Below are 27534 nucleotides of genomic sequence, written 5' to 3'. Positions count from 1 at the left end.
TCAAAATCAGTTACGTTCCTAGCTTACATATAATATCGTTATAAATAATATTCAAAATGCACACTATTTTTGGGAATCCCCCAAATGGCAATCTGCGACTGCGGTCATACTGCTAGGGTGGTTATGTGAATGCCTCTTTTACTGACACTTACGTCGCCCTTACGTTTCCCTACGTTTACCAACACTGAAGCGTAGCGAAAATTGGCCGGGTATTTTCACGGTCCGCCTACGGTCATACTGCTGATTTTTTTAACCGAAAACGCTCGCGTATTTCGCCGCGGACGTTTTTTATTTTTTAAAAGAAGCATTCGCAACAATATCGAACGCGTTGTAAGCCAAAGCACGGTAAAAGGCGGGCAAGTGGCAGCGCGTAGCTCAGAAAAGGAGAGAAACACGCAGGCGAAAAGCGAAAAACCGAAGGTGTGCGGAAAACCAGTTTCCTTTTTGCCAAGCCAGCAAAAACAGGCAGAAAGCCTGTCGTCCGTCGCCCAGTTTTCAATGCGAAATTCCAATTGCCCCCTCAAGAAATCAAAAGAAATGTCAATGAAAGTGCCGTGCAATAAAGCTGATTAATCAGAAAATATGAAAAACAAGATTCCCCCCTGCGGTTTCCTGCGAACCGAGCTTGTTTTAACTTGGCCAACTAAAAAACGTAAGTACAAGCCAAGTATACACACACGACTTGTAAATTGCGGAGTTTTGTTGTTTTCGAGTGGGCTTTGGCATCTTCTCTTCCCTTTTCGCCTCCTCTTCAGCCGCCTCTGCAGGCGAGTGCCTGCGCGAGTGTGTGTGCCGTGCAAAAGGCAGGTAGAAAGGAAAAAGAGTCAAGGGCGAGAGAGTCTATTTTTAGGCCCCTTTGCGGCTAATTTTACCCGCGCTATAAGTTAATTGTGCCCCAGCATTATAAAGAACATTTTATGTAATTGACACAGCGGGCTTAGATAGCAGGGAAAAATCAATAAATCAGCGCCGCTGCAGCTGTGTCTTCATCTCTGCCTGTGTATGCGTGGGCTGTTTTGGAGCCGCCGGGCGCATTTGGGGTAGGAATCGGCGCTCTCGCTCTAGCACTCTCCACTCTCCACCCCTCCTGTATCCTTGCCACCTCTGGCTCGCTCTTTTCCTCCTTACCCACACCTACACACGCACACGTTGTCTGTGTGAGCCGCAAAACAACAAATAAGCCGCTATAAAAACGCGTCTTTCGCCCCCTCCACCCCTCTTTGCCCCAAAACTGCATTTCTCCCATGCAAATAGGAAAAATCAATACGAGAAAAAGCCCCATCAAGCGCTTCGAAAATAAAAGTCATCTTAGGCCAAAACACAAACACGGCTTCGAAGTTATTAACCCAATTTGCGTATGTGCGAGCATCTTCTCCAAGGCAGCATAAAGAGAAAATATCATAGAGTTAATCAATCAAGCCAACACGAAATTCTGCGAACCGCATTTATTATGACTCAGTCAAAATTCAGACACCACAGCTGTCCGCGTTTAAATTTATACGTTCAGCAAACACTCTATTTTGCTGTTTTCCGGACCCCAGACCAAGAGTTCTGCTGCCTATACTATAAACCGAAAACAGAAGCGTGGGCATTCCGATTTGGCCAGAAGTCAAGTGGCTAACGGTATTAGGAGCTTACAATGCGTCACTCTTCGCTTGCACTTCCCATCCTTATCTCAACCATATAACTGGAGTGTGCTGAGGAGAGAGAGCTCTACCAATGTATCATTTATCGTGATATCACTTTGTGCTAAGCGGAATCTATTAGGGCTTTCCCTAATCATTTCTGGGAAATTAGGTTGCCCAATTTTGCTATTTTTAGGGGTTAGGACATTTTCCCAAAACGATCAATAATAAATTCGCAATAGAATATGTACGGTATTACGGCTATCATACTCATATCAGGGCGCCAGTTACGCCAGATTGTTTACGTTTACCTATCATAAATATGTGAATTCCAACGTTATCATGTTTTGAGTGATTTACTAAATTGGAGGCAATAAGAAAGATGGGAGCTTTATCGCAAGGGAAGACCGAAGATACAACGTTAATAAAAATAAATTTTTTAAGGTAAATGGTTATCCTATATTAGAACTAATTCTTTTTAATGTGTATTTTGAGGTTCTGATGAAGGAGCAAGTGCTTCCCACCAATAACCATACATATTTTAGTAGTATTATAACTTTTACTATCCTAATTTTTTGTTTACAAGTCTTTAACTACTGTTACTTTTCTTTATACCTCTATATTGATGTTCCCAAATACTTCAGTAGTCAATCCTCTCCGCTCCCCTCAGCTGGTCCCCACTGTATGGCACATGAGCTCATTTCCACCGCTGACCCAGAATTGACGTTCCCTCTAATTCCTTTTATCCACACTGTAATTTACAACAATTCGCAATGGTCGCCGAGGCAAATGCCAAAGCCTCGCTTGTAGCTCACTTATTTTAATTGTCGCGTTTACTTCGACCACACATGGTTTTCCGCTCAGTGTGTGTGCGAGAGGGATGCCAGGGGCATGACGCCATATTGCGTGCCTAAGAGTGGGGCGGGGAGCGAAAGAGAGCTCTATTGGGGAGGGAAAGGGATGGGGCGGGGGCAAACAGCTGACACTTGACTCTCCGCAGCGAATTCCAATTACAAGTGTTTTTACCGTTGGGGCGTAATGGATGTATGTACATAAGTGTGCGCTACCGACTTTTTACTCGTTTCCCATTTTCCATTTCCATTAGCCGCAGAGAAGACAGAAGCGGAGAGCGGGCGAAAACAAATGCAAAACAAATTTTTCAATTAGTTAATCAGTTACGAGTCTCGGCAGCTGTGGGTGTGTTTGTGTGGGGTGTCATATCAGCGGTGCTAAAGAACCCAGCTCAAAAGATATGGGAAAAGTGCAGCCCTTTCATAATCACTTTCCAGGCGACGACGCCGCCACAGCCACGGTTAAGATTTTAGGTTCACCAACGGAACTTAAATGGCAATACCTTCGGAAATACAAAATGTTTTAGTAATTGAAAAACCATTTTCAAAAATAGATGGAATAACATGTTATTGAAAAAAGTAAGTTTTCTCAATCTTTTAATAATAAATTCCTTTATTTAGAGCACACAATAGAGCAAACAATTCTTGGGGATTACAATGCCCAAACTTTTTTCCCTAATTTTCCCTTGTGCAACCACTATTATTTTCACTAGTGCTATACAGAAATGCTGGCCCGCACAAAAAGGGAGATAAGCTGCTCTTGGGCAAGCAAATGTCGGCTGCAGGCAGTGTTTACTGTGCCCTCACCTACATTTCACACACATGTGGTTGCAGGCCGTGTTTGCACTGCAGTTGTATCTGTATCTGTATCTGCCGAGTTCCCAGGTTTCGTGTTTGCCTGCGTTTGTTTGCTGCCTTTCGTTTGTTTGTGTGAAAGTAAGTCGAATGTGAGATATGCTTTCCTAGGCACGGGTCTAAATTCCCACTTCCCATTTCCCTTCCCCGCCCGCCGATCGCCGGTCCCCCACTTCTATTAGTTTCCGCCTTATCAGCAGGGTCTTCTGTCTGTTGTTTTGTGGCGTACTTTTCCATTGAACACTTAATGGTCGACCTGCAGCCGATTTAATTATTGAATTTATTGCTGTGCCAGCGTCTGCAACGAATTTGGTACACTAAAAATTAAATGCTGAGTAATAAAGTGGATTGGAAACACTTTCAGATTTGCATGTGCAGTCACTGGAAATAACAATTTCAAGTTTTTGCTCGAGATACAACGCTTTTTCTTGCTTAAAAAGGGAAGCAATACTTCGAGCTCTGTACAAGGGCAAGATAATTAAAAAAAATATGTTTCCAATGAGCTATATATTTTTTAATACATTTCATTATTTTTTCTTTGAGTGATAAGTACGCAATTAAAGTAAACAAGTTAATTCAACTCTCCCCGGCCCGTGGCTCGCTATTATGAAATTCATCAGTGGGCAAACCTAATTAGCTGAATGGCACACATGTTGCAAATTAATTTGGGATGAGCACTGGCAACCTCCGCCTTAATTGTTTACAGATTAGTTTCAGCTGGGTGTGGCCCTGCGGCTGTATTTTCCATGCCAAGTTGGTTTCGGCGGGTGTGAACAATTAGCCGGGTTTCTCTTGGCAAAAGTGTCACGCAAGTTGGGCCTTCTGATGGCGGGGGATTGGGCGGAAATCGGGGGATTGGGCCGGTGGAGGAGGCTCATCACGTTCGACTGGCTGCCCGGATCCAGATGCTAATCGCCCGAGTTGAGCGCTATTTTTGGGCACGCTTTGTTTACGTTTGGCCCGCGGCATTCCAAGTGGGCGTCGCTCTTTTTGGACCTAATAACCAAAATAACCAAACATATTTTCGCCAACTTCAAGGCGTTAATGGGCGGGCCTCGTGGGCGTAGGGTTGCCGCAGGGCCATGGGAATATTCTGTGGCCCATCCACGAATTGCCCTCAATTAAAGGCTTCTGCTGTGTGAATTATGCAACAGCAGCATCGCAGCACATCAATCAGTTCATAAATCAATCATTCTCTTTCGGGTCTCGAAAACTCAGCCAATTAAGCCAATCAAAATGGGAGTCTCGATGTGACCAAACTCAATAAACGCACATGTTTACGGCCATAAAATATGATTTATGTGGCAATCGAATGAGAGGGGAAAATGCAGTTCCCCACGAGCAACCTTCGACACCTCCGGTTTTGCGCAACGCGAAAATCAATTTTCAATTTGCATGCCCAACGGGAAAAAATACAAAATATAATTGCAGAGTGTTTTTCGCGTGCAAAATTATGCAAATTAGACAAGTCAACATGGAGCAGGAACGGCAGGGCCAAAAGCAAGAGGCTGCGAGGAGTCGAAATGCCACTTGGCCAAAACAATAGGGTCTCTAGCACCCCTCGGATGCGCCTCGCAGAGCAATCGAAGTGCTCCAACACCCGGAGGAGCTGACGTAGCACTTATTGATTATTTTCGACAATTACGAAATAATCCGCTCGGGGTCGAGTGCAGGCGTTGTGAAAACCGTCAGCAAGAACTTAAACAGCAAGCTTAAGTGGGTTTTAGTATTTCGTTTATATAAAGTGCCGTATTCAAAAATTGTTTTCATTTTTTTCCCACACTTTGAGCTTACAGTCATAAATTCAGTGATTATGTTGTAATACAGTATTTATTTCCGGGATTTAAAGTTTGGCTGATTTTGTAGTTCTCCATTCAAATAGCATGTATTATTATGAATCACACAAAAATATGTTTGCTTACTAGATATATCATTAAAAAATATGTAATTTATTAGTTACATTTTATAATCGGCAGTCTCCTAAGCACACACATTAATCATACATGGCCAACGGCAACTGGCCATCGTAGATCCCATTTAATGCCCTGTAAGGGCACTCCCCCCATCAATTTCTGGGCCTTAGAAACCCCAAATAACACACAGATATTGCATAAATCAACTTGCAATTAATTCAACATGGCAATGTCCTCCAAACGATGTTTTGATCATCAATAAACCTCCCTCGATTAATCCATTTCGGCGGCACGACAAAAACGATTTTCAGCTCTCGTCGACTCGATGGCTTTTGGTCATTTACCTTTCGGCGCTGCGTGGGGCCAACCCCTCACCTTCTGGCTCCCGCCCCGAGAACCCGAACAAATCAAGATAAATTGTTTATAGCCAAGGTTCTAGTTTCGCAGATCGAAAGAGGGGGCTGCTTGGCATTGGCCTGGGATCTCGGGGATATTATAAACGTGTCGAGCGTCGCGTTTTCTGTGTCACCTCGCATATGATTCATGCGGCTTTTCCTTTGCGTGCTGTCGTTGGCTTTTATTTCCAGGGATTTTCCTAGAGGTGGTGGGAAGGGTAATATACTTTTGTTGAACCAGGAAATTAAGGGGTTATGTTAATGGGACATTTAAATGGTGTCTATATTAACAGCTCATCTCTAAGGAAACAACTCTGTTTAATTTTTTTTTTAATTAAGTTAAAATATAATTTTATATATAAAACCACCATAAAACTGCCCTAAAACTGGGGAGTATTAGTTTTATTAGTTATATTATAAAATAACCCAAGGTAAAGGAAATTTCGCTAGTTAATACAAAGAGTAATATTAAAGTAATGCGATGGAAAACCAGATCACAGAAAGAGCGCTCCCCTTCCACTCTGTGTTTTCCCAACCCAGATTTTCTTTTCCCTCTTTGGTCAGTCGCCATATCCCCACTTGGCCCGACTTTCTTTCCACATTGCTTGGGCATGGAAATTTGTCAACTTGCCTTGTTTTCGATCTGTTTGGGCACGCTCATGCGTTTGTTTGTCGCCCCGAGCGATCGCTTCACTGTACAATTGAGCGGCTTACAACATAATTTGCCAAATGTGATTAGCAAATTGTGGACATGGACGGCACTCGCGGGCCCCGAGCTCGCTTTCAATTCAACGCTTCGTTTAACTGAGGCAAATTGAAAGCAGAAACAGAAAAGCAGGCAGGCCCGACATGAACTAGCAGCAATTACAGAAAATTGAAAAGTATACACACGGCTTTGTGGCAATAAAAATAAAATTGGCCACTTCGGCGAGTTCAATGACTTGTCTGCTTTTTGTTTCTAACTGTGGCATATCTCTGGAGCCCCGGGGCAGCGGTTCTATAGGTTTTTTATTATTTACCTCCCTTAGAACCCCGTAGCGATCACAGATCCATTGTCACCGCCCTCGAAAGGCGATCTCGGGATGTCGTCATTATTGCGTGGGTTCCATCGGTTGGCTTTGTGGGGCCTTTTCGAGCTCTGTGCTGTACCCACTGCCTATTTTGTTTAATTAGAGTGTGTAATTATTCTTTACACTGTGTGTAATTTATTTAAAACCGAGCCATGTGTGGGCGACGCGCTGGCTAAACAGATTGTAAACAAATAGTAAAGCGCAGTAAACTTTTAGTGGGCCACACTTTATGGGCCATTTAAACTTTCTAGGAGTGTTTGCGGAACTGCAAATAAAGTTGGAAATTTACGTTCGGGGTCTAACTTTGTTCTTTATTAAAGTCTGTCGATGTCAGCAGGTTTAAATTCTTTGACAGTAAATTAGCGTTATAAGCCATTCGGACAAATAAATCATTAGTTACCCTATGCTAATTGATTGTTCTAGTTGTCTAAACATTTGGTTTTCCTTTGTTTCCCATGCTTTTTGGATAAGCACTGGAAGAGCAAGTCATATTAACTAATATTCGGTGTCGTTATTTAAAAAACAAACCCATCACGTAACTAGTTTTATTTAGCTTAGCAAAGCAAACGAAAAAGATTGATGATTGAATCAAAAAAACTTGTTTATGAATTCAAACATTTTTTGTATAACAGATGCCAATGAATATCTATGCTTTGAATGATCTAAATGAACTCAAAGTGATCTCTTTGAACCCAAATAAATTTTTGTTAGTTCATAGTATTAGGGCATACCGCCCCCGAAATCTATTTGCATGCTAAAGGTTACAGAAGTTTTTGCGAATGACTCACCTTTTGCAATGAACTCACCCTCAGTTAAGACAGTATTTTTTTGTTTTTGGAGGGGAAGATGCGCCACCGATGATTCAGCCGAGTTCGCAACAAACAGCAACACACATATGCTGTGTTTATAACGAAATATAATATTGTGTTTACAATTGCGACGACTTTCGTTTGTAAATTGATGAAAAGTCGGCATGGAAATTATTTGCTGGCCTATCAAACACGGCGTTTTGCGCAATTAAAATAAGTGTAGCGGCATTTTTTTCGTTTTCGTTTTTGCCTTACCTCTGCGCAATAAAAGTTTATTAACATTTTGCACATTTGCCTAGCAACAACAGTATTAACAACAATAATAATAATAATGGTGTAGTATACGACGGTAGACAACGACCGCAAACGTTGGTTAGGTTAGCTGTTGGATTTACGTACGTAACGGTACTTGAGCATGTTCAGTGTTGAGTAATGGCAAAGCATACAAAAAGCAAGAAGAAAACATGAAAAAACCATAGATTAACAAATGAGCAGACACCCGGTTTTTTATCTTCTTTTTCGCCATATGCAAATCTCGACGCGGCCCGCCCACTGTCAGTTGCAATTTGCTCAATAGCACATTACGTGTCTTGGCTTCCTCGTCCGCTGGCCATATTCTCTCTGGCCACAAAATCATAAATTAAAGCAAAAGAAAAGTAAAATTGCAGCCACTAGTAATGAGCGACTTATCTGAGATGTTGCATTGGAGTTACTTTCTTGTAAACTGGGCAACTGAAGCCCAACTTTAAGCACCAACAATGGAAAATTTACAATATGGAAAGTTGGTGCGGGGAGTTGTACTACTCCCTGGCCTAATCTCTTCTCCCCACGTTGCTTCTATCTCGGAATTTTCCTGTTTTGTGTAGAGTGAGAGCGTTGGCCCGGGCCTATCAATGTGCTAAAAGCACTCAGACAAAGTGCACTGTGAGAAATTTATGGGCTATTTTAAGGTCTTCAGTGAAGGTGTGATGGAGAAGTGGAACTAAGCAAAAAAAGTACAGTCAACCCTGCAACGCAGTCAAAGCAAGGAAAGTAAAAACTGCAAGATGCGTAACGTCATTGGAAGTAAATGTCAAGTTGAATCGCCGAAAACGTGCCAAAAAGTATGTAATGAGAGAATATGATATTTCTAAAGGAAAGCATAGATTTCACCGATATTTTTTGGCGATTAAATAAAGAATTCCTTTAAGGGATTCCAGTTTTTCGCCCAGTGCACTCTCGTACAGCAAACGGCGGCAGATACAGATTCGGATAGAGCAGAATGGTTTCTGTACAACAATAGCTATTCAGCGTTTGGATCCGCTGGCGCTGCCTAACTGCCACTGCGCTCTAATAATTATTTATAATAATTACTTTTTTTGTGGCCCGCTGTTTTGGACATTAGCAGATCTTTTTCGGCGCTGACGTTAGCCGTCTCTTTCGACGGCCGTCTCTCTATCTCTCGCTATTTCTATCGGCTTTAATTAATCTCGCGCTGCCAAAAGTGTTTCTCTGGCGATCAAAATCGACTGCTGACCTTGGCGATTGGGTTGGCTTTTATAATGGCTGTATTTTGACAGACAATCGCTTCAAAACGCATTCACTTGCACTGACCGAGACGAGCACTGCGATCGTAAATTATATGCCCGATGCACTTTCCTACTATCGCACTACCCCAAATAAATATTTTTTGGCACGCACATGCAGCAGACACCCCAGAAAATGGAAACCCCTCCGCGAAGTCGAAAGCAAAAGGCAATAATACCGACATTGAGTGCACCAGCACACACCGCATTTGTCGTCGATCCTGACATTAAACATTTTCGCAGCCGACAATGTCAGAAATGATGGCCGGTCGCAAAAATTGCAAGCTGCAGCAAAAGAAATCGGAATTTTGTACCTCACAAAACTGGAAATACACTTTCTTCGAGAGTGATATCATATGAAATACTGTCCTATTAATTTAAACTGGTTCGTTCTCAATGATCGAGCATTTATTAATAGTATTGTATTTTAATTGATAGCCAATAAGGGTAAAACGATCATTGATTTTTTATTAAAGATTAAAATCTTATGAGAGACCCAACATTTTTTACTTCACATTAAAAAAACGTTTAATCTGTGTTGGGTAAACCCGTTTCTGACTTAAAACACTTTGTTGCACACCTTTTTTATGGACTTGGTCTAGCATTTACTTCTAAGGACGTTACGCATCTTGAAAGTATGTGGGTTGCTAGTGATTTCTTGAGATATGTATGTATTTCTTGAAAACGTTAAAGATCCGCAAACTTCATAGGCTTGTAAAACTGATAAAAGCAAATGCCATCCGGTTGGAAATCATGTGTTTGCTGAATTTGCATCTATGATGGAAAGGGGATTTAATCCTCTTCGAGGAGATGTGTCAATTTGCATTGCAATCAAACCTCATTATGGATTCAGTGTTCCCGGCTCATGAAAGAGAATATCTTGTGCGAAGCAGCGGCACCAGCTTGCACTTTTGTGCATCTTCTGGGTTTCTTTTCGTTTTTCATTTTTGGGGGCTGTGCATGAGCATATGGCTGTGTGAATATGGTGTCTTTTGCTTTGTCGCCTCGAGGTCATAAATATTTCGTTTTCGTTTTGAAAATAAAAATTTACTTCTGCAAAATGAACTTTTTGTCAGACTCTTTGTTCGTGGAATTTTGTTGTGCTTATTTCTTTTTGGCCGGGCCGAAATTTGCATATCAACAGAGAGTGAGTCTTGGTTTCTTCGTCGTGTTTAATGGGCTCGAAGACAGTGCGCGACATGTGCTTAGGCGCACGAAGGGTTAGGATGTATTTGAACTCTTCACTTGCGCAACTCACCTTTTTGTGGCCACTTGAAATGTTAATTAGCAATTGCGGCCAGAATGGAGAGCACGTTCCAAAAACGCCGCCGCTTCTGTTGGCCAAGTTGCGTGGAAACGCCATTAAATTTTGATTTATGCTTACAACGGAGCCGGCGGAATGCTTTGTTAATTTCGCTGCCAGATATCGCGGCTGTTCCTTCTGGTTTCCTGATATTCTGTGTAATCAACGTGCATTGAACTTTCGCACATCCATCGCCTTTGTTTTGTTTATATCGCGACGGGCCTATGGAGTTGAGGCAGGTCGCTCTTTTACGGCCAAATTAGCCTTTCATATCAGGTGGAAGTAAAAACGACACGCGCAGAAGGCTTTTTACCTACCTATTCAGTCCTAATGATTACTACATCTTCATTACAATAAAATTTGCTCACCTTCTATTGATATTTTCGTTTTAATTTTACAAACTATGATGTCTTATTAGGAAACCATAAAATGGCTAATATTTCAAACTGACATGATGTTATACGGTGTAAAGTTTCTACCAAGCTACATTAGCATATGTTTATACAATCCTTAGCTTATGGAAATTTTTTATCTTAGCAAAACGTTTACTTAACTGGCATTTGTTAAGCAGATATTTGATATGTTTTTTCTGGGAATACCTTTGTGTATCGACACTCACACATGTTTCTGTAAAATTCGGTTCCCATATTTCAAGTAATAACCATATTTTCAAGTTATATTTCTCAAGCTTCACACCCTTTCAATGTTTGTACATTAACTCTCAAGCGATTTGACTTTATTCAAAACAAAATGATTGTTTACAAAACACTTGCTAAAACGTCATTCAATATGTTTTTTGCATTAGCTATTTTCTTAGATTAAAGCCGACAAATGCGTACTTCTCATATCTTGTAAATTGATACTTGGGATTAGGTCTTCTTGGAATGCAAACTTTGCAATGCTTATTTATTTAGCTGAAGATATCTAGTGTTTATGTTCACTGTGATTTTAGTATTTGCAGTTAGAAAATTAATATTTAAGAAAAAATGTGAAAAATACGAAATTACAAAAATATTCTTATTCTTTTTTATGTTTTTATGTAATATTATTATTCAACTTGCTAAATTATAAATAATAAATGCAGGAAAAAAGGAATGCTTACACATGTTAATTACATTTTTTTCTGTGCATTAGCGGCATTTTGCTTATCACTTGCCTTGGGCACAACCTGTGCTTTATTTTCCCCACGTATATTAAAAAAAAACATACGAATTTGCATAAAGTTTCACACGCCGGCAAACCCCTCCCCCTCTCCCGCAAAGCACTCTCACTCACTTGCAGCAGCCCCACTCACTTGCCCTCTCCTCTCCCACACTCTCACTCGAACACTGCACTTTGCAGCACACTCTTCTGCTCCACGCTCGCTCTGTCCCACTCCCACCCAGTGAATGGAGCTCTTGTGCGAGAGAAAAGCGACCCCACTCTCGCTCTCTCTGCCGGGGGGCCTGCTGCGCGCTCACTCGGAGTGTGTTTCTGGATTTTGGCTCAGTGTGCTTTCAGCCGTGCTCGCGACCGTTACACAGAAATATTGTTTAAATGTTCGGCTTTTATAACATTTATACACTCGACGCGTCATTGCCGCGCGCGTTGCCATAAAGCAAAATAGACCGTAAATTAGGTTCCAGAAGTTCGAACACCTCTTTCGCCGCTCTCTCCCATTCGGTTGTATCTCAGTTCAACGAATTCCGAGACACGGCGGCAAGCAAATTTGATTAGCAGCTATCAAAATTGTATTTTCTGCGGCTCGACGTGTCGGCACTTAATCAGCAATTCATTTCGCTCTTCCAATAATTGGGCGAAATCCCAAGGCCCCAGGCGAGAACCTCCGCATGCGGCTCTATAGAAGGTGGTCATCATACATAGCAGTGAAAACAAAAGCCAATCCAAAGACAAAACAGTGCCCGTGAATGTGTGACAAACGTGTATGCAAATGTATTCTGTAAGTTTCCTCGGCGTGGGCCTGCCCCCATAAAGTACCATGCAATGCCCCTGTGAACTCATTCCCGTCGAAGCGGGTCTATAAAATATGATATATAATCGGTTATACAATGGGATATCTTAGTTATAATAACGTAATTAGGAACCTACCTACCTACCTGTGTGAAATTATACCTTTAAAACTAGCAAATTAAGGAATCCCTCCAATCCACTTTGCTTATAATATTAAAACAATAAAAACCTGTACAAATAAACTGGCAAAAATTGTGCTAAAAGTGACTAATCGCTAGAGAAGATTCCACTGAAAACGGTTCGATATGATATGACATGATATGTTCTTAAAAAATAACTATTTGTATAATAAATGCTCGACGCACCTTGAATTTCGCTAATAAAACTATCTTTAAAGATAAGATTATATGCTTCGAAATATTTGTAGAGTTCTGTTGTTCAGAGTACCATCCCAACGATGCCATCTACAATCCATACCCACATTCCCCACAGACAGAGGCACCTCGCACAGCTGGGCCCAATGTTTTCACAGTTGGCTTGGCCTGGCTTTGGTCTTAGCCTCAGTCGTAGCTCTGGCCCGACTTGGGCTCGTTTTGCCGGAGATCTGTTGACTGGTCTCGATTTTTCGGTCTCGTCTCATTTGATTTCAAGGGCCCCACATTTTGACGCCTGATTGAGTTACAACCGGCGCCCCACACCGCTCGTAAATCAATGTTCAGAGCCCGTTTTGCCGTACAGTAAGGTAATGCCAATCACAGGGGGGCGTGGATAAACTGGACGTGATTTTGAACTGGGAAATGCAAAAGTATGGAGAGGGTCATTAGGGGTTTAAAAATAGTTATGTTTTATAGAAAATCATAAAAGGTACCTTGTCTGTACAGCCGGATATATAAAGTAACTATGAGTATGAGTATATTATATCTGGTTTGTACTGTACCATTGACTACTGCTTTTGATTCCATAATGACTTTACAACGGCGGCCACCGATCAAACACCGTGTAATTTACGAAGGTTATTTCTAAGGATGCTTTACTGTACCACCGGCACGATATCGCACCGTCGGCCCCTTTGCTCTCTGCGTGATCTTTAATTGCAAATTAAGCGCAACTGCGTGGAAGGCTCCCACAATTAGCGTATGGAAATCATTTGCATGTCGTCGGGCATGGGGACTCGTACTCAAGTTCACATGCCCATCGTCTCATTTCACTTCCTGCTCGTTTCAAAGGTCAGACTCAAGTCAATGCCAGGCCAGTCTGCTAATTAACGTTGCACTGGCGAGGCGCCTCTAAAAGTACACTGTAATTGCACTTTACTTGTGTGTTTTAATGACTGCTCGTTCGTTCGGCTAAAGACATCAAAACACATCAACGAAAATCAAGAAATCGGCGGCTACTTCAGCCCGACGCTGATGCTAATTTAAATTTGATTTATTATCACGTTCGCTTGCAGTCTTTTTTCGCAGTCAGGGTCACTTCCCTTTGTTATTCCTCCTACAAGTGCCGATAGAAATCAGTAGTAATGGCGTGCAGTGGCCTTCAAAGCGCCCCAAGCAGTGGTGCACTTGGAAAAGCAGTGTTGGAAAGTGCCTTAAGAAGCTGACATAACCTAGGTAACAATATAAAAGTGTTGTGTAAACGTTTTTAAGATTTCCTTTTAGCTTGAAGCGTTTGATATGTACTTTTTGTTTTCAAGAATCCATAATATTTTGCCCATCTTTTATAACTTTTATCTGGTGTATTCTTTCCGTGCACTATGGGGAGGAGGTTGGCTCTGAAATCAGTGCCATTACTGACCTCGCAACCGCTTTCATAGCTCTCGCCTTTTGGCCCGGCCAAGTGCAGTAAGTCGATGTTGACTGTTGGTGGAGTGAAGACCCACATGCAGCGGCTTACAGTGGTTTTTCACCAGCCAACGAGGAGCCACCCAAGCACCCACCGGCCATAAAACATTCGTGGTCAGTAGACAACGCCTCAATTCGGTTTGTTGGTTTCTGGGCCGCAGACGAAAGTGAATTCTACATACTTGGTGGTTTTCCCTTCTGGTTTCCACTCGCACGCAAGGTCCAAACTGTGTTTCTATTTTATTTTCCGCTCATCAGCGCTGCTCGTCCGCTGGTTCGGAAAAAACAGAAAAATAAAACCGGCAACGATTGTCCATGCATGGCGCACATAATTGGCCCAAACGCCAAATCGACAACGCATTGTTTTCGTCTTGAGGCTAGAGATGTTGGCGTGACGAGTGGTAATCCTTTCGAGGTGAACACCTTGCTGTTTATGGCACTTTCGCGCAAGGTCTCTCGCCGCTTATGGTGTGCCGCGTGTAATGGTTCCCTGGCTACTTTCGAATAAGGGTCCTATCAGTACTTATGCTCGGTCAATCTAGCACTGAAGTTTATTCCTTTCTGGGTGTTAGTAATACGAACTATTGTTAACACAACTAGCACATGTTGTATTGATTTTCCATTTGGGATTGATAATATCTAGCTTTTCGACTTTTTGAGGTTAATTATCTTTTCGTAACCTAAGGGAGTACAAAAGGTTTTAGATACATTCGACATCATTGAAAAACTGTTCTATAGATGGTATATTATTTGAGTCAGGCTCATATTCCTTTTCAAAAGATAATCTTAGCATGATTTTAAAGCAATCTATGATTTGCCTATCAAATTAATGATTGATAATAAACCTGTATTCCAGCCCAATCTTGGCTCTGCCGCGTATTTAGTTACCGATTTTTGATTTTCGATTGCGATATTGTGCGAACTCCGCCTGCCATCTCTGAGATACACACTTGCCCGCAGGCTCACCGCTTGGCCAACGATTTGCTCGGCAATTTGTGAGTGCATGGATACTCGGCGCTGTTGAATTGGCTTTCATAAGGCCGATAGCTCCATCGATTTGCAAATCATCGCGCGATCGCGAACCCCTCCATCGAGACCCGCCCAACAAAACGCTTTGCCTCCCATAAATACGGGCCATTATGATTATTATTCCTTTCTTTTTACTTCTACTGCCTTGCTATATGGTTTTTTGTGTTCCATACATGTTTCTCTATCGCAGCGCTTGCCGGCAACAATGTATTCCCCTTTATAAAGTTATCGTTGTCACTGGGCTCTATCTGTCTTTGGTATCTGCTCCATCGATCCACTCGAGCGCTGGCGACTGGTTCCGATGGATTCGGCTGGTTGGACGTGGGGATGTCCGACGTCGGTGTTGGGAATAAGTAGAGTTGAAGCCACCACAGCCATTGACATTCACAGCACACTCCCCGCAGCTCTGTGTCGCTTTGTTTGCAATAAACAAACTATAAATAAAACAAAGCAAAGCAGAAAAGAATATTTTATTAGGGAAATAATAAAGGTTCTATAAAATAATGGAAGCCAGTCTTTTGTCTGGTCTTAGGGTCTGTAAAAATGAACTGAATAGACTCGCCCAAACTATAAATACAGCATATTTATGATTAAACAAACCTTGAGTGAATGTAGTTAATGTTAGAGATAACTGTTAGAGATATTGTTTCCTTTGAAAATAAGTGGTGGGCAAGTGCGATCTCTTCATTGCTCCCTATAAATACCCTCGCATGCCTCACCTTGCCAACCTTCCCAACGTTTCCCAAAGCTCTCCCCACATGTTCTGGACCCGGGTGCCAACTATGTCGCATATCTTGACAGTCTCCCCGTGTTTTGACTCTAAGCCCCTGAGACCCAGAGATCTGCCGCCCACACGTCCCTATGGGCCGCATTGTCCGGCTCTCGATGGATTGTTTTTTCAAGAAGAACCCCCTCTTGTACAACCCGTGAATTTACATGATCACATATTGGCTCTTGGCGCTGGCTTGGGCTCGTCATCAAACTTGTCGTCATCGCCACCGTCGCCTTGTTACGCCCATATTTGGCAGCAGATTCAAATCAGCCGCGATCATTTTATTTTATTTTATTCACTTTATTAACTTTATCTTGTTTTCGTTTGGACTTGGTCCGTCTGACGAGTGGCTGGTGGCGTTGTTCTAGGCCTTCGGCAGCGGGCATTACTCACTGCCGACCTTAGTTGGGTATCTCAGCCTGCGACAAATGGGTTCCACATGTAGAAATGCGAGTGTTCTACGGTGTTAAGTACTGCCAGGTTCATTGGGCACGAAGTGGGCGGTTCTCGATGAGTTACAATGGGAGGGGAAAGCTATTTACAGGCACCTTGGGTATCGCATCTCCATAAACACATTCCATAGGCGACAGGTCCTATACTTAGACTTCCCTGGAAAACATCACTGATTTCGCACAAAAGGGGTTTACTTTATGGGTTCTATTTACGATCTCGCCAAGAGGTTTACTTTTTATTAACTACCCTTCTTGATACCTCTAATACAAATGGTGGCTCGTAAAGATAGATTGATTTCCGCCATAAAGGCTAGGACTTAGGAGTCAATCGTTTAATGTTTTAAGTACACTTATTAGCCGTTTAATTACATGAATTTCGTGTGGAATATTAAGTAAGTAATTCCTCTTATATGGAGTTTATGCTCGGATCGAGGGGTCTATAGAGCAGCTACTTGTCAAGAGCTGGGAAGCAATGAAGTCATACCTGAGCACAGAACGTGCAATTATCGAGTTACAGGTGAATTCGTTTTTATTTTCCGTTTTCCCTCTGCTGATTGTGGAGGTTGTGTGAGTGAGCCATGAATTACATAATTGGAGTACGTTTATCCGGTGGACACTGCAACTGCACTCGGCACCTGCACTCCGTGGCCTTTGTCTTCACCTCAGAAGGTCGATGAACTCCGATTTCATCAGGCTGCGGCTTAGGAAATCCCCAAGATACGATCGATATTGCCAGCCGATTGATCTGCTATATGGTTCGCGAGCCAAGTCTCTTTGTCCGCCTTCCGCACAGACGGACTTGCACACGATTTGCATGATTAACCACTTGATAGAGTACGGAGCTTATTAATTTTCATGTTCAGCGATTTGCTGTGCTGCTGGATTGTGCGTCTTTGTATGCAAATTTCCTACTATAGATGGAATGTAAAGAGATTTTCCTTGTTTACAATTCTTTCCATTTCGCAAAAGTGTCAATACGGAGCTTATGCAAGTAAATTGTAATATATTCAATGGGGGTTAAAAGTTATGTATTCACTTTTAGCAAATGGCTGAAAAAACTCAAGAATTCACGAATTTTATAAAAATACTACATACTAAAAATACTTCATACTAAAAATACTTCCTTCCCTTTCGCAAAAGTGTCAATAGGGAGCAAGTAAATTTTAATATATTCAATGGGGATTAAAAGTTATGCACTCGATTTTTGCAAATGGCTGAAAAATCTCAAGAATTTTATAAAAATACTTTATACTAAAAATACTTGATACTAAAAATACTTTATACTGAAATTACTTTCTTTCCATTTCGCAAAAGTGTCAATACGGAGCTCATGCAAGTAAATTTTAATATATACAATGTGGACTAAAAGTAATGTACTTAATTTTTGCAAATAGCTGAAAAATCTCAAGAATTCGCGAATTTTATAAAAATACTTTATACTAAAAATACTGTATACTAAAAATACTTGATACTAAAAATAATTGATACTAAAAATACTTGATACTCAAAATACTTTAATAATAATCGCATTCAGTCCCATATTCCTGAAAGCGATTTCGCTTTTAGAATAATTTCCCATGCCTCGAGTATGTAAACCTTTGCCAAGGTGTCAACCGAAGCGTGTGTTTTATTTTCAACAAGTAAAGTTTACCTTTCTGTCAACTCTCGGTGAACTGCGCAAATATTGGGGCTGGGCAAACATTTTTGAATATATTATTGTTTAAGCGTAAGTTCGCTGAAATGCCGCGTTTCCCAAACTGTGCAAACAGCGAAAGCCTTCTGAGGCTTGTGCTTTAGTTGGCTAATTCACTCCGCTGCCCTCAGCGTGTTCTCGTCGCTATTTCCCTGTATTGAATTTCAAACGCAGCGCCATCGCCTCTGCATGCACTTGCTTCCGAGATAGCAAATTGGAATGGAAATTGAAATTCAATATGTTTGGAGAGCTGAAAAAGGAAGCAACGCAGGCGAGGGTCAAGCCTGCGGTTTGTGGGCGCTCTTGATGGGTGGCTGGCAGTTTGGGAGGTGCTATATATGCACTGTACGATGCATCCAATGGGGTAATGCTGGGAGCTTCCAGCCGCCTTTGTGCACCTGATTTCGCTAATGATTCCGGTGGGTGCGACGCTTGACGTCAGCCTGATTTGCATTTGAACACACATATATTGTTGAATTTTATTTTATTTTGGTTAGTTCCAAAGTCGCAGACAAGATACTACAGCTTAGAACTTGATTTTGAATTGATGTAGATAAGATAACAGTTGAGAAGAACAATATTAAATTAGTTAATCCCATTGATACTAAAGTATTTATACTAAATACTGTTTTGGATCATAAAAAGTTAATAAAACTAATTGAATAATGGTAATAATTAATTTTTGATGAAGTGAGAAAAGTATATCTTACATATGTAATGCTTAATGAATGCTTAACTAATTTATTAGATTAATAAAAACGGATACCTGAAATCTGAAAGATAGTTGCCTATGATATTATATTCAATAATATTTTACTAAATTTTCGCACACTTCTCTAATTAAAACTATATTCAATTTATTAACAAATAATTTTTGGCCATCAAAAGTGAATAATCTTCCATTTGAAACTGCTGCCACTTGTTCTTGTCACTGCAAAAGCAGACATTAATCAGAAATTTGACACTGAGTTATTCATTTCCTGTCTGGATGCGTCAACGCACTGCTTGATGAGAGTTAAGTTTTTAGTAATTGCCAGCACGAAAATGATAAAAGGGCTTAATGCATTTAAAACTGCTTGCAGCAAAGTAATCATTTTTGCGTGCCGTGTATTTACTTACGTACACATACCTATATGTATGTACTTGTGGTTCCGTGTGAAGTAATTCATGTTTTTCTCTCTTTTTTGCAGTTTAATTGTGCAACAACAACAACAGCAGCAGCGCAGCGGAGTCTCAGCAATTGGCACAATTGGCGATAAATCAGCAGCAGAAGAAGAAGAGGCGGTGGCGGAGAAGCAGTGTGAACTTTTAGCAGACGCAGCGGAAAAACACAACAAACGAAAAAAAGAAATAGTAGCGGTGCATGTAAAAGGGAAAACGAATAAATCTACGAACGAACTGCAAGCGAGAGCGAGATAGCAACAGCTGTCTCATTAGCATTTCCAACGCGGGGGAGTAAAAGTGCACTTCTCTGCAAAGAGAAGCGCAAGGAGTGTTAACTAAAAAGGAGTTCAAGCAGTTTATATGCAGGAGAAAAGGCTTACACTTATTAGAGTGACTTTTAAAAGAGGCAACTAGTTCGACTTTCAGAGGATGAAATGAACTCTCTTTGAATAATCCAAAATTGAAGCTAAAAAGGAGTTATAGAATTAAAAAAAAATTGGAAATTAACAGAACAATTTGGAGTGTAACAAGCAGTGCATCTTAAGAGTTGGAATTTAAGAGAAACGGAGTTACTGGAAACTAAGAGAGAAAGGAGTGACTGGAAACTAAGAGAAAAAGGAGCTACTGGAAGTGAAGAGAAAAGGACTCCGCAAACATCTTAAGAGAAAGCAAGCAGTGCCAGTAGTCGGAACCGGAGTAACGCCGCCCCACTCTCGAGTATCGATTTCGCTGTTTTCCTCAGCCATTCCCTGCGATTTCTTGCCATTTAAGTTGGCAACCGTTGACAGTTGGCAGCTGCAGCGGGCGGCGCGCGGGGCCGGGGCCATCAGCATGTGGCCCTAGACAAAAGCAACAACCATAAAAAGCTGAAAACAGAGGGCAACCCAGAGGAGCGGAGTTGGAGAACCACTTGGCATTCGGGCAACGAAGCATAACCAGGCGGTTGGGCTAAGACCGGAAAAGCGTCGATGAGTTGAGTGCCCCTCAGTACCACTCCACTCCACTATCCGCCTTCCACCCTCTGACCCCTCAACGCAGAGTAAACCCCTCCGAACTCCGTCCCGCAATGGATGCGTCGCCCCTGTCGCCGGAACAGGCTCCCATCTTGGCCACCGGAAGGTCGTTGGACCAGCAGGTGGACGCCAGTTCGCCCAACCACTCGAACTACTCGAATCTCACCAACAGCAGCAGCAGCAGCGGGAGCAGTGCCAGCAGTCCCTCGGCCTGCTCCTCCTCGTCTTCCTCGTCCTCGGCACCCCAATACAGTGCCGATATCCGGGCGGCTGCACTGCATCCACAGCAGCAACAGCCACAGCAGTCACTGCGCTCCCAGCAGCAAAGAGGATCTGCCTCCGGCTCGGGCTCAGGTTCGGGCTCGGCTAAAACCTGTGAGCTGGACCTGGGCGAGGAGCGAGATACCTTCTCGCCAGTCTCCAGTCCGGACTGCAACGGAGCAGCCGCCGTGGATGTCCTGCCCTCCTCCAGTGGCTCGTTGGACAACAAGATCTACGAGGGCGGCAGCAAGGTGAAGCCACCTTCCAAGGAGGAGAAACAGCGACAGAACGAGGAGATTGTCTGCATGGAGACCTCGACGGTGTCCACGGAAACTGGCTCCTGGGAGTCCATGTACCCCGCAGCAAGTGTGGCTCCGCCGGAGGAACCCGAGGAGGCGGAGGAGACCCCCTCGGTTTTCAAGGGCATCAGTGCCAGCTCCCTGCTGCGGGACCTGGAGAAGCGGGACCAGCCGTTGTCCACCTCGGGAACGAGTGCCTGCTTCATAGACGCCTCTTCGCTGAGGGACGAGGATGAGGTGCTGTCCTTCCCCAGCCTAGATGGACACGCTCAGGAGGAGGAAGTCGGTCAGGAAGTGAACGGCGAGGAGGAGGAGGGCGAACCCTCGCCCACACAGCAGCTGGAGCAGTTTCACAAGTCCTTTGCCCGGTGCAAAGGTGTGAGATCCGTACAACAGCAGCCGGAGCAGCAAGATCCCCCAGATGAGCCCGAGGTGGAGGTGGACCGGCCTGCTGCCATGTCGGTGCCCTACAGCTTCCAGCACAATGCCCAGCACTTCAGTGTGCATCCCCTGGGCAGCAGTCCCAAGTTCAGCCACCACCAACAGCAGCAGCATCATCATCCCGATCTCAGCTACACCACGGACTACTCCTCCAGCAGTCCGGCTCCGAGTCTGGTGTGGTCGGAGCAGGGCAGGACTCACCAACAGGGTGGTGGGGCCTCCTCCTCCACGCCCCACAACTCGATGGTGCACATTGAACCCGCGTCGGCGGGCAGCAACAACTCCTCCATTCACAGGGATTACACGCTATCTTCCTCCCTCTCCCATCACCGGGATTCGGGCGCCTACTGCAGTGATGCCACGGACTCGCCGCTGCCCCTGCCGCGCACTCCAAAGAGAAGCTCCAAGTTCGACGAGGCCAATCCCATTGTTTCGGGCGGAGCATCCATCGAGGATTTCCGGGAGAAGCAGTGCGAGAGTCCCAGCATCAAGAGACGCACAGACACCTGCCCGATTGTCTCGGGGGGATTCGTGTCCCTGGACTTTGCGCCCACTCGCCCGCTGGCGGATGAGGACGACGACGAGGACCTGAACGAAGATGCAGAGATAGCCGGCGTGGAGATGCGCGTCAAGTCGGGACTGCTGCAGAGGAAGCCCGTGCCGGGCATCGCCTCCTGGGTGGTGGACATGAGTGACTGCCGGCCGGAGAGGAGGAGGAGCACCAGCAGCACCACCTCCAGCTTCCGCGAGCGCTCCGATTCGAACAGTTCGCACAAGAGCGGCTGTGGTTTCTACGTTTCGCTGGATGACATGGACAGGAAGCCGGCCCAGGAACAACCAAAGGCAGCAGCAGTAGCTCCTCCATCGCAGCTAAGCAAATCCTACACAGCACCCAAGTCAGCTGGCTTCTTCGTAGATCTTTCCCAGAGCGGCAAGGCTGAGGAACAGGCCCCCAAGGATCAGGAGTTGGCTGTGGCCAAGGAGGAAGCCAAGCCGGAACCCAAGAATATATTCTCCATGTTCATTGATTTTGGGGAGCAAAAGGCGCCGCGCTCCAATGGCCGGAAGGAACCTTTGAGTCTGGCCCAGAGGCTGTCCAGCTCCCTGAGCTCCTCGGCTTCGAGAAGGGGCGGCGACACCGAGGTGATGAAATCCAGCGCCAGCTCCACGGAGACCCTGATGGCCAAGAGCGTGAACCAGAAGGATTTGTCAGCGGGCACTGGAGAGAGTAAATCACTGGACTACAGATGCAATTTAGAGCCTCCCTTAACGGTGGCTGCACTGCGTCGTCTTTCGCAGCAGCACCGCCAGCAGAGCGATCCCGCCAAGCGTCACAGCTGGGGCAGCAATGGCCAGCCGGAGCAGGCATCCGGATCGGCAGCGGGAACGGGAGCGGCGGGCAACGACTGCAAGCGTTCCATCAGCCTGACCGCCAATGGAGCCACGGATTCGGCGGGAGCGGGTCTGATGAGCATCATTGACAAGCTGCCCATTATATCCAAGGCCTCCTCGCTCTCCATCGACAGCTCTGTCTCGCCCTACGACGACTTCAGTGGCTCCAATCCCGGCCTGAGCAGCTGTTCGGAGGAGGAGCAGCAGGGCCTGGCCCAGGGCAGGATCAAGAAGAGGCGCAGGGATGCTCAGTTGAATGAGACCTATGACAAGTCCAGCTTGGCCTCGGTCACCGAGGGCATTCTCTCCAAGGACTTGTCGCCCGCCTCCAATACCGACACGGATGATCTCACCTTCCAGCAGGACGAACAGCTGGCCAAGGAGCAGGCGGAACTGATTGCTGCCGTGCCGCTGCAGCTGAGCAGCAGCTCCAACCGCACCAGCAGCGTGATGGAGACCATCATCGAGGCCAAGGAGACGGCCTCGCCGAAGAAGCAGGTCACCCTGAACAATGGACACACCATGGAGTCCCTACACGCCACCATTGAAAAGCAGAAGCAACTGCTGGAGACGGTCAACGAGCACGGGGAACAGACGGCTCAGCAGCCCTCTACGATCCCCTCGAGCTTCGTGAAGCTCTCCGACATGGATAAGCCCGTAAAGCACGACCTGCAGTCCCCGGACTCGATGAGCAAGAGCGTGGGCAACAACCACAGGAGCTCCCAGCTGGGCCAGCGGCTCTACCGGGACGAGAACCGGGCGCGTCCGCACTCCTGGGCCATGACCAGATCCACGGGGAACACGCTGCAGAACTTCACCAACTCGGTGGACAACATAAGGAGTCTCTCCCGGCTGTTTCCCAACTTCTCCAAGGAGTTCTCCAACTCGCTGCCCAATGGCATGACGCTGGAGCAGGTTCAGGGCCAGCAGGTGGACTATATCCAAACGGATCTCAGTGCGGACTCGAGTCTGGCCTCCAGCTTCAGCAGATCGGGCATGGATGAATCCTCGCTGAGCTGCAGGCAGCCCAGGCGTTTGGGTGAGGACTTGCTCAAGATGTTCCTGCAGGAGATCGCCACCGACATGCTGGTGGAGGTGCACGGTCGTCGCATCCGCGCCCACAAGTGCATCCTGCGGTCCCGCTGTCAGTACTTTGCTGCCATGCTGGCGGGCCATGGCTCACAGAGTGTGGTCTCCCTGCAGGGCTACTCCTACGCAGCCGTGCACTTTGCTCTCTGTCACATCTACTCGGGTGCCTCGCATCCGCCGGATGGCATTAGCCTGATGGAGCTGGCCGCTCTGGCGGATCTGCTGGGACTGGAGGGTCTGAAGGAGGTCACCTCGCATGCGCTGAAGACGAACTACTGCCACAACTTCCATAAGCCCTGTTCCGGCTGCACTGACGGCATCCTGCAGGTGCTGCCCGTGGCCCTCAACCACGCGCTGGACGATCTGTACAGGAAGTGCCTGCGCTGGACGTGTCGCCACTACCTGAAGGTGTGGCCCACCAGGCAGTTTGCCCAGCTGCCCCCGGACATCCTCGGCAGATGTCGCCAGCAGATTGTGGCCTATTTGGTGCGTACTTCTGGTGATGCTTTATTGTATCAACTGGGTAAACTTTTCTTACTCTAATCCACTCTAGACCTCGGAGACGGTGCTGGACACGGTGCTAGACTGCGACCACCTGCTGGCCCAACTCTCCGCCTATCGCTGGGGCCACGTCTGCGAGCAGCTGGTGCGCGAGATCCTGGAGGCAGCCTACGCCTATGTGGGTGACCACTTTGCCAGTTTGATCGCCAGCGATTCCTTCCTCTCTCTGGGCCACGACCGCAGCAGGCACATCCCGCGCCTGGAGACGCTGCTCCTGCACACGGCCGCCGAGTTGACGCCGGAACAGGCCTGTCGCAGCTATCAGCGGGTAACCCGCTTGAACACCGTGCTGCAGGCAAAGGTCATCCACATGCCCGCCAGCCTGGGGCAATCGGAGCTGGCTAGGGAGCTGCAGGGTCTGCAGGAGGAGCAACTGGACTGGCAGCCGGAGTACATTCGACTGGTGGGGGCCCTCGTCTATGCCGTAGAGCAGTGCCTCATCCGGCAGTGCTCACGGGCCATGCGCGTCACCGCCTGGCAGCGCATGGATCTGGAATTGCGCAAGAAGATCCAAACGCTGGCGCGTCTCACCGAGCCGCTGGACATGAAGCGGCAGAATGGCAAGCCGGTGAGCAAGGCCTTCTCCTTTGGCGGCAGCACGCGCAGCCAGGATCTGGTGCAGATCAAGTTGGCCATCCAGGCGCAGACGAAGCGAGCCCATGCCCAGGAGACCCTGTTGTACAAGGCCACCCAGACGCAGGACGCAGGAGGAGTGGGTCATGTGCAGACAACCGAGAGGGGTGTTCAGGCCAATCATGAGTCGCGGGAGGGAGGCAGTAAGTTTTCCAAGTCTTGTACTTAATACTGAATCTCTAAAACATCATTTTTAATTTCCAGGCAAACTGCTCAAGAGCAACTCCCGCGCCTACGTTCCACATCGCGCCAGCTCCCAGGTGACATCGGAGCGCAACAGCTTGAATCTTCATCGACGCACACAGTCGGAGGCTCCGCCGGTGACCCACAAGAAACCGGCTGCGGTGGCACAGGCTGCTTCCGCAGTGGAACCAAAGACTGCACAAGGAAAGCCCTCCACGGTGGCGGCCAAACTGGGGGAGGTGCGTCCCCGTTACCTGGAACCGCGCAAGCCCAGGGCTGCGGCTCCATCCACCACAAACGGACATGGTGCCGGACCCGTGCGCAGTGCCACCAGCTCGAGCATTCCCGCCAACGGAGGCAGGAAGGCGCCGGCCAAGAACCTGCACATCTCTTCCAGCGACAGCTCACGGAACTCGAGTCCGGCGGCGCGTAGAGTGCAGAATGGCACGCGGCTGGGCAACAAGTCGAGCAATCTTTCCATGGACAGCCTGGCGTCGCCGGCACGTCGCGCTAAGAGCAGCTCTCGGGGACCGCAGGACCGATACTCCTCCGACCAGAATTCGCTGGCGGAGAGCATGAAGAGCTCTGTGATCACCAACAAAACGATCTCACACGAGTCGCTCTCGGGCAGCTCGAAGCTGGCCAGAATCCAGCAGCTGAATGGCCACGGCAAAGCAGCTTCCCCTGGAAAGGCCAAGGCCACTCAGCGGGGCTCCACTGTGGGCAACAAGTCGACGCGCCAGCTGAAGCAGCAGCACAATGCGATGGCCTCCAACGGGTCCAGTCCCAGCTCGGTGCACACAACCAAGTCGGCGGCCAGTCGCCTGTCTTCCGTCAGCAGCACCTTTTCCACGCGAGAGCTGTTCAAACAGCGCTCCATTTCAGTGCCTGCAGGTGGTGCAGATGGAGCGCCGAATAAGGGACGCCACAGCTTTCTTTCGGCCAAGTCCCGCGAGATCCTGGCCAAGCGGGCGGAGAAGAACAAGCTGCAGCAGCAACAACAGCAGCAGCAGAAGCAAACCGAAGCCCCCGGCGAGGAGCGTGGATCGGTGCAGCTGCGTTCCTCCGCTGGCCCCCTGCGCTCCTCCTCACATTCCGCGGTGTCCAGCATGCTGCAGCAGCACAATCTGCGCAACAGCCTGCCCTCCAGCATTCCCACCAGGCGCCCCAACACGCTGCATCTGAAGAAGACCACTGCGCTGACCAATGGAGTGGGTGGGCCCACCAAAACGGCCACTAATGGCCTGTCAAACGGCAGCTACAAGTCGGCCCAGGCGGTCAAACAGAAGCTGGACCTGCTCATCGATGCCCAGCTGGAGAGTGCGGTGCCCAAGGAGCGGGTGGAGTCCAAGCTGGAGCGGTCCAGCACCTTCTGCAAGGACAGCGCCGACCTGGACATTAGCGAATTGCAGATTGTGGAGTAAGCAAGCGAAGCAGCGGGAGGAACAGCATCAACATGGGGTGGGTATGTCGATGGAATGGCTGGAGTAACCAAGGCTAATCACTCCTCTTTGCAGGTCGTATCAAATACGGCCCCCGAGCGGATGCTCCGAACCCGAATCCAGAATCCAGAACCGTACACGTCCCATAAGGCAACACTAGTCAATAATCTAGCATGCAGCTGCCGTTGCAGTTGGCGCATGAAACCATTATACAATACGATAATAACAAGATGATGTTACTACCAGCAGACAACTAGCGCGATAATTAAACACGTTACATACCGGACAGCCGAAACAAGTTATGGCCGTCTAACCTAACCCACTCCGAAGTATGATTATATTAGCCTAGCCATGGATTGTATGCGAAGCGGATGGGCCTGGAAAACAGAAAACTGAACGTGAAACAAGTATTTGGTGATATTATTTAGAGTGCGCTTTATGTTTACGTTGAATGCTGAGCGACAAGTGCTTGTACCCGAACTCTCTACTCAAAGTACGATCCAGCGGATGCCCACTACATATATGCTTTACGCGCTTTGCAGCCTGCATTTAAGGTCTTTTTCTCGGTCTCTCTACCCCGCTTTATTGTTAAAGCCCGCCCGATAATACCCTATATATATTATATATGCAAGTCTGTATATATCTATATGAGAAAAGGATCGAAATCCATCTCTAGAATATTTTAAGCTTGATCTTTTATACTGTTGTTTATTTAACTCGTACTCTTAACAATGGCGCATTACTTCAGCAAGGCAACCAAGGAAACGTCTTTAACATATTATTTTAAACAACTAATTTATACATTTTAATTATTTGGTAAATGTAGAACGAGCGAAAGTGAATTTTGTAAGCAACGGCATTGATATACTGACATGAAGTGCAAGAGAAATAAATGTGTGTATTTATTAAAAGTTACCATATAGAAGAGGACTT

General features: G+C 46.0%; 1 protein-coding gene across 3 annotated transcripts; it reads left to right on the top strand.

Moving 5' to 3' along the window:
- The first annotated feature begins 236 nt into the window (after window positions 1-236).
- LOC108028524 (uncharacterized) lies at window positions 237-27526 on the top strand. Of its 3 annotated transcripts, none has more exons than XM_044095299.2 (5): window positions 237-652; window positions 19314-24268; window positions 24336-25119; window positions 25181-26620; window positions 26677-27526. In XM_044095299.2, the coding sequence occupies exons 2-4, from the start codon at window positions 20354-20356 to the stop codon at window positions 26581-26583; spliced, it is 6102 nt and encodes a 2033-aa protein (XP_043951234.1). In that variant the 5' UTR covers window positions 237-652; window positions 19314-20353; the 3' UTR covers window positions 26584-26620; window positions 26677-27526. The 3 variants fall into 3 exon arrangements, with proteins under 3 accessions (XP_043951234.1, XP_016955909.1, XP_043951235.1); XM_017100420.3 differs by having other exon boundaries at window positions 25181-26624; XM_044095300.2 differs by lacking the exon at window positions 237-652 and adding an exon at window positions 11888-12325.
- The last annotated feature ends 8 nt before the right edge of the window (window positions 27527-27534 follow it).

The sequence above is a fragment of the Drosophila biarmipes genome, chromosome 3L (assembly GCF_025231255.1).
Source record: "Drosophila biarmipes strain raj3 chromosome 3L, RU_DBia_V1.1, whole genome shotgun sequence".
In the NCBI taxonomy this organism is placed as follows: Eukaryota; Metazoa; Arthropoda; class Insecta; order Diptera; family Drosophilidae; genus Drosophila; species Drosophila biarmipes.
The sequence above is the reverse complement of the archived record's forward strand: the minus strand, read 5'-3'. Positions and strand labels throughout refer to the sequence as shown.

Coding starts and splice junctions, on each gene's coding strand:
- LOC108028524 (XM_044095299.2), top strand. CDS start 20,354: ATGGATGCGTCGCCCCTGTCGCCGGAACAGGCTCCCATCTTGGCCACC. Junction 24,269..24,335: donor AGCAGATTGTGGCCTATTTG/GTGCGTACTTCT, acceptor AATCCACTCTAG/ACCTCGGAGACGGTGCTGGA. Junction 25,120..25,180: donor TGAGTCGCGGGAGGGAGGCA/GTAAGTTTTCCA, acceptor TTTAATTTCCAG/GCAAACTGCTCAAGAGCAAC.